The following is a 6,965-nucleotide window of genomic DNA, read 5'->3' on the forward strand; positions in this document are numbered from 1 at the left end:
GGAAACAAGCCGGGCTTTGAACGTCAAGAAACTCGAGTTCCTTGCAACAGCCATAAGACTAAAAAATTATATTTCCATGAACAAAATTACATTTTAGGACATATCTTTAATGTCCCATTTCCATCCCATTAAAAAAAAAAAACAAAGCTATCTTTTTTTCTCCCTTTCCATTCTATTTGACAAAGCTATACCATATTTACCTAGAGGTCTACCATGATTTCTGACACCTGTATTTTTTTTTTTAAATCATGCATTCTTCTACCTACGACTGTTGGTGTCGCACTCACTGGGAACAATTTCCAAGGGGGGGAAAAAAGACACTTAAGCCCAAGAACCCAGAGGGGCGGTTTAAAGCTCGGTCAAAAGCAAGACCGCAGACAGCCAGACACACTCCCCAAGTCACACGTGCCCTCAGAGAAGCACTTTCACTTACCAATCCAGGGGTAAAAAGGCTCTCAATCTTCAAAGCTTTTTCCTCCGCCTTCTTCTGACAACTGCAGGCAGGGCCTTGGGTGGAAGAAAAACACAGATAGGAATCGGGAGAGAGAAAAAATTAAAAAATAAAAAGACCCCCCAAAAAAACATTATTTAACAGCACATCATCTATTCGCCAGCTCCAGCTCCAAACTCCCGCATTGGCCTATATAGGGACAGGGTGGGAACAGGACCTGTTCTGGGGAGAAAACTCAAGAGATGGTTTACTTTAACTGCTGGTGGCTGGCGGAAGGGGTCATGATGGGAATTGAGGGGAAGAATGCCTTAAAAATGTGCTTAAAAGAAAATTGACAGTGGAGTGATCACTGAAAGATGGCTAATTCATCTTAACTCTTACAGGTAGTAAGAGCATAGGCCTATGTTCAGGGAAGAGAATCTAGATGACCTCCCCATTCTTTCCCCATCTCTAGGATCTGGCCTTTAGGAGAAACACAAAACAAAGAGGAGGGAAGTTTGAATTCAAGTTTCACCTACCCTGCTTGTTGGAAAGGCTGCGCAGATTTTCCCGTTGGAGAGTTCCATCTGTCTGGCAGAAGCTGGAGTGGTGTTGGGGGCAGATTATCTGAAGTAGGAATGTACAGGAACCCCGCCCTCTAGGCACAGTTACACAACCCCAGCATCCCATCTCTCCAGCTCTAAAAACCCTAGTGATCTTCACCTTCACCCTTTGTTAGCTTACTTCTCCCATCGGCTTTTTGTTTCAAATACAACCAGCCACTTTAGCTATTTATAGAATTTCTCAAAAGTAAAATCATGTCAATGCATGCAAATTCCTCAACAATGATGTAGAAGATGCACTTTCTAAAAACCACATATTATAGAGAGTTTTAAATACCTATCTATGGGATGAAAATATACCAGCTTAAATGTAATAATTAAAATTAATACACCAGCTCATTTTGGGCATCTCTATCCTTGATTTGATAGTTATAGAAACCACGTGGCAATCATGACCATAAGAACCTCTGCGTTAAATATCCTTAGTTCTATGTTTTGTGTTCACTCTACTTCCAATTGGGTATCGTATTTGGAAGGAACACATTTGGAAGAATTCCTTCACTGCTCTCATTTACATAATTGTTTCAGTGTTTTTATATACTAGTAATTTTTATTAGCTCTATACTGTACAAATCCAAATAAGATACTTTATAAACAAACTGTAATTTGGGATTTCAAGTTTCAAGTTGCTAGGTTTTTCATTCCCAGAATTTCAAAGTAAAGGCCAACTGCTATCTCCTTGGGGAAAACAAAAACAAAACAAAAAGCAGCATTAAGTTTGAAAGAACATAATCTTCAAAAAGTTTTGAGGTGTTTTCCTGGCATGAACTAATTGTAACTGGCAAAGTTGACAGCAAATAAAGTGACAATACAACTGATCTGAAACAAAAATGTATTAAATTTATGCCATGCCAGATTGTCATGTGCTTTTTTTTGGGGGGGGGGAGGTGAGTAGCTTAAGGGATGATAGCATTAGATCAAGGTAAATAAAATGTTCCATTGGGCCTTAGGAGGCCTTCATCAAGGTCTGTTTCTCTTTATCTAAATATATCTAATAAACAAAGTTCTAATCATATCTACTATAAATGTAATTTGGACATATGCCAAAACGTAACTCCTCCAAAATTTAGTCTTGCAAGTGCAAAGAAGTCACTTTTCTAGTTGACTTCATTGAAGAAAATTTTCCATTGAAATTCTGTTTTTCTACCATCCAAATCAACACTTATAATCACAAAGAAGTATAGATAATTATTTGATTTAACCAGAGGAGGAATAATACCAATGAAGAAAATCCTCCTTCTATATCCCTTCACTTCAGTATAGGAATTCAACTTTCTTTTCCAACTTTTCACAGGCAATATACATTTCCTCTGTGGTAAGAACATATTCATGCCAAGAATAAAAACCATGGAAAAAGCACACAATAAACCATCACCTTTCTTGAGCCTAAACACATACCTTTCTTGGCAATATTTTCTTCCACTAATGTGTAATGGGGTATTTTCCTTTTCCTAGTCCCACTAGTTTGTACAGGATTTAAATATTTTTTATCAGCAGTAAGTTTGATTTATAAACTACTTTGTTGCCACTTCTTTTTTATGCTTCTTTGAAGAACTGTTAGATTTCAAGACAGATCTCTGAGGAATCTGTTATCCTACTAAGAAAATGAAATTATATTTAATCTCCTTACAAGAGATAAAGTAGCCGTCTCTAATTTTGCCTCTTGTTTTCTGTGCATTTGATTCCAGCTCCTTTAATTTTCCTAGTCTCTCTGTGTCTCTCAATCTCCCTCTCTCTCTCTACTCCACAGGATCCAAGGATCCTCATTTGTCCAATATTAACTATTCTGCCTTTCAGTTTCAAAAAGACTTTAGTCAGTCAATCTGTTTCACCTCTAGCTTTTCCTCCCTCTCCCCCCTCCAAAAAAAAAAAAAAAAAAAGCAACTCTCTTAAGTGCTTGCTAATAGCTTCTTAGGGACAGATTATTTTTCATTGGTCCCATTGTAAGAAGTAGCCAGTTTACTGCATTACTGTAGAACACATTTCAGATCATACAATTGCAACAAATGAACAAGTTGTCCTCGACAACTGTGAACTAAGATTTTTCTAATTATTCTCTGAAATTGTAACCGTTAAGTTACCTAAAACAACTCAAAAATTGTCTTCATTTTTGTTTCATATATGCATATATGTATACATATGCATACTGCAAGATCAAACAAAATTATAATTTGTTCTAAGCAAAAGAAACAACTAGGTTAAATTATACAGACATATATAAAAGAGAATGAAATAAATACCTCTGTGTTGTAAAAATGGGAGGAAAAAGGAGAAAGAGGCATATTACTTCTGAATATTTCAAACTTTAAGTGGTTATAATTTAAAATATCGACATCGATCTACAAGTCATTACAACAGGTGATCACTTCAGCAAAATCTATATTGCAACTTCAGCACATCTTTATTAGAACTCTTTCATTGTGGGTAAACAGCCACAAAAATAAATGCTGACTTAGAAAGTATAAATACAAATATTTAAACAAAAATGTGTGCAGCAGTCATAGCACAAATTGTACCTTGAACTGAAGGGCTGCAGATTTATATAAGTTACATGTGTTCATTATTTACTTCTAGCTAACCATATACATATAATTATTTATACTTTGCCAAGTGCTATAAACAAGATACCTGAAACAAAAAATATATATAAAAAACATTCTATTAGCTGGTTTTTGAAATAAGCACAGAGTAAACAGCTATGCACATAAAATTAAATATATCTTTTTTGCTGTATATCCACAAAAACTTAAAAGATATCAGCTGGAAAGCCTATAGTTTTGTTTAAAGCTAGTGTTTATTAAAGAGCCTGCTCCTGGTAAAACTGACCCACAAAGGGAGAAAAAAATTACTCTTTTCATTTGTTAGAGTCTCAGTTCAAATTCAAGGAGCAGTTCAGATCTCAGTTTGGCTTTGAATTCCCTATAAATGGAATGGCCTTTTAAAAATTAGCTCTACTTAATAAAAGAGACAAAAGTATCAAGATATATATGAATTTAGCCTATTTTTTATTTCTGTGTGTTCATAGTAAACATTTTTGTAAGTGACAAACACGGGCATATGACCACAGTATCACAATCAAGAAATCTTTAAGACAACATTAACAATCACTCAAATTTATGCGGCATTTGCGCAACACAGGTTACATATTTGCAAGGTTTACCTATAAGTACAATAGGCATTAACATTTCACTACATTTAGAAAAAAATAAAAGTGACCTGTTAGTGACCACATACATCAAAATATACACAACACAAACTGAAGGCAATCATTAATTTTGTCCCCTTCCAATTCAATTAAATGGGCAGTGTTGCCAACTAAAACAACTTTCCTTTTTTTTTTTTAAATGTCTTGTTTCGTTTGCTTGTTTTAATAATACTTAGTATACCAAGTGCATTTGCTAGACTCCAATCTTTGGTCTAAAAGTAAACAAAAGAAAAAAAACAGTTCTTTAAAGAAAAGGACAAAACAATAAATGGCCAAAATTATTTCTTGGGCACCTTTACTACGAATGCTTTTTAAATACAAATTACAGTTTAACATTTTAAAAACTCTCCCCATAATTTAGGTTGTTCTCAAGGTCTGTGTCCACCAGACAGATCCATGATAACTTATAATACTGCAACACATGGACTTCTGGCAGCTCTTCGAGATAGACTTGTCAGGTCTGAATGAAATGGTAAAGCAGTCACTATTTAGATACACGTTCTACTATCATTTTTTGACTTCCAAATCTTATATTCTACAATGTATTCTCCCCACATTGCACCTCGCTGACACTCCACACCTTGTTAGAATAATAAACAACCCTAAAGACTGAACAAACGTACAGAAATGGGGGGGGGTGAGGGTGGGAGAAAGGGGGGGGATGGGCTTAATAAAAAATACCTGGACTTATTTTTAATTATCATTTACAATGCAAATGTGTGTATGTATGTGTGTGTGTGTGTGTGTGTGTGTGTGTAAAAGTTCACTTACAGTCTGGGTCCCGGGGACGTTAATGTATTAAAGGGTTAGAAGAAGACCCCTGATTTTGATGCGTGAAATAATCAGACAGTCCCCCGGACAGTCCCGTCGTAAAACTTGGCAAAGAGGGTCTTAACGACTCACAAGGCAGGGTAGAAGGGGCCTGCGGCGACGTGGAGGAGGAGGCGGCCCGGGCGCTCATGGAGGTGCTGCTCTGCGAAGTCATTGACGGGTGGGGGACGTGGGGGAAAAAGTAACTGGTCTGTCCCGCCAGCAGGTTGACGGAGCAGGGGTTGAGAGAGTAGGTCCCCGAGCAGGGCACCGACAGGCCGCAGGGCACCGAGGCGGCCAAGGCGGCGGCCGTCAGGTGATGGGTGGCGTAGGGGATCTCCCCGTTGACCAGCCGGTCCACGCTCAGCCCGTTGGCCGTGGAGAAGGAATGGTTGTTGCCCAGCGAGTTCTGAGTCAACACGGAGCTGTAGGGCATGGGGTGGCTGGGGTAGGCCGACGTGGTGCCGTTGTAACTCAAAGTGCTGCTGGCGCGGGGGTGGTGCAGAGACAGGAAGGGCGACATGGGCCAGTAGAGGGAGCCGGCGCGGTCCATGAAGGTGAGGCCGGTGGAGGTGAGCCGCGCCCCGCGCTTGAAGGCCAGCTTGGCCCGCGACGTGGTGGAGCGGCGCCGCAGCTTGCCCGTGGTGCCCCCGATGAAGACGTCGTCGCTCGACGGGTCCAGCATCCAGTAGTTGCCCTTGCCCGGGTCGTCGTAGTGGCGCGGTACCTTCACGAAGCACTTGTTGAGGGACAGGTTGTGGCGGATGGAGTTCTGCCAGCCCTGCTTGTTCTCCCGGTAGTACGGGAAGTTCTTCATGATGAACTCGTAGATGCCGTTGAGGGTCAGCCGCTTCTCCGGGCTCTGCCGGATGGCCATCATGATGAGCGCGTTGTAGCTGAACGGTGGCTTCTCGTACTTGCCGTTCTTCTTCTCGCCCTCCTTGCCCCCCTCCCCGTCCTTGCCGCCCTCGCCCGCCCCCTTCTTCTCCTCCCCCCCAGCACCGGTCCCCTTCTCCTTCTCGTCCGGCCCGACGGGCGCCAGCTCCCCGGGCGCAGCGCCTGGATCGCCTTTGCCCACCAGCCCGTCCGCCTTGGTCCCGTCCAGGGCGGCGGCCGAGGGCGGCGGCGGCGGCGGCGGCGGCGGGAGCAGCAGTTGTTGGGGACCCTTGTCGTCGTCCGAGGCGGCCGGGGCGCCTCGTGCCTGGGGGGGCTGCGGTGCCGGGGGAGGCGGCGGCGGCGGCGGCTGCTGGGGCTGGGGCGGCGGCGGCGGTTGCGGGGCGGGCGGCGGCGGGTGGTGGTGATGATGGTGGTGGTGGTGGTGATGTTGGGGGTGGTGGCTGTTGTGGTGGCCGTGGCTGGCGTGGTGGTTGTCGTTCTGGACCGCTTCGGGTACCAGGCTGTTGATGCTGAACGAAGACTTGGGGATCATTTTCACCTCTTTCCTATCTCCCATGTCCAACATCACCCAGTCGTCGAGGGGAAACGGCGGCGGCGGCGGCGGCGGCGCGGGAGCCGGGCTGCGGTGGCGGCGGCGTGGCGGGAGGCGATGGTGACCGGTGGGCGCCGGGCGGAGCGCGGGGGGCGCGGGCGGCGGCGGCGGCGGCGGCGGCAGCGCGGAGCGCACCCGCAGCAGTGCAGTTGGACCGCAGGCTCGGGCGCTGGCAAGTCATGTAGCAAAAGCAGCAGCCACCCCTCAGGAATTAGAAAAAAAAAAAAAAAAGGGAGAAGAGGAAGAGGGGGAAAGAAAAAAGAGGGGAAAAAAGAAGGAAAAAAAAAAAGAAACCACCACCACCCCGGGGGTGAAGCTCCCTAGCTCCCAACTCTACTTCTTGGTCTTCCCCCCCCCACCCCCCCGCTCCCCCCCCCCCTCAGGCTGCTTCCTCCTCCTCCTCCTCCT

The 6,965-nt window shown here is 43.9% G+C and overlaps 1 protein-coding gene across 1 annotated transcript; it reads right to left on the bottom strand.

The window, feature by feature from the left end:
• Positions 1 to 5,048: 5,048 nt before the first annotated feature.
• On the bottom strand, positions 5,049 to 6,530 carry Foxg1 (forkhead box G1). The gene has a single exon (XM_042677423.1). It carries the CDS (start codon positions 6,528 to 6,530, stop codon positions 5,049 to 5,051), a length of 1,482 nt encoding a protein of 493 aa, XP_042533357.1.
• Between the last annotated feature and the right edge of the window lie 435 nt (positions 6,531 to 6,965).

The sequence above is a fragment of the Dipodomys spectabilis genome, unplaced genomic scaffold (assembly GCF_019054845.1).
Source record: "Dipodomys spectabilis isolate Male_0828 unplaced genomic scaffold, ASM1905484v1 ptg000038l, whole genome shotgun sequence".
In the NCBI taxonomy this organism is placed as follows: Eukaryota; Metazoa; Chordata; class Mammalia; order Rodentia; family Heteromyidae; genus Dipodomys; species Dipodomys spectabilis.

Coding starts and splice junctions, on each gene's coding strand:
- Foxg1 (XM_042677423.1), bottom strand. CDS start 6,530: ATGTTGGACATGGGAGATAGGAAAGAGGTGAAAATGATCCCCAAGTCT.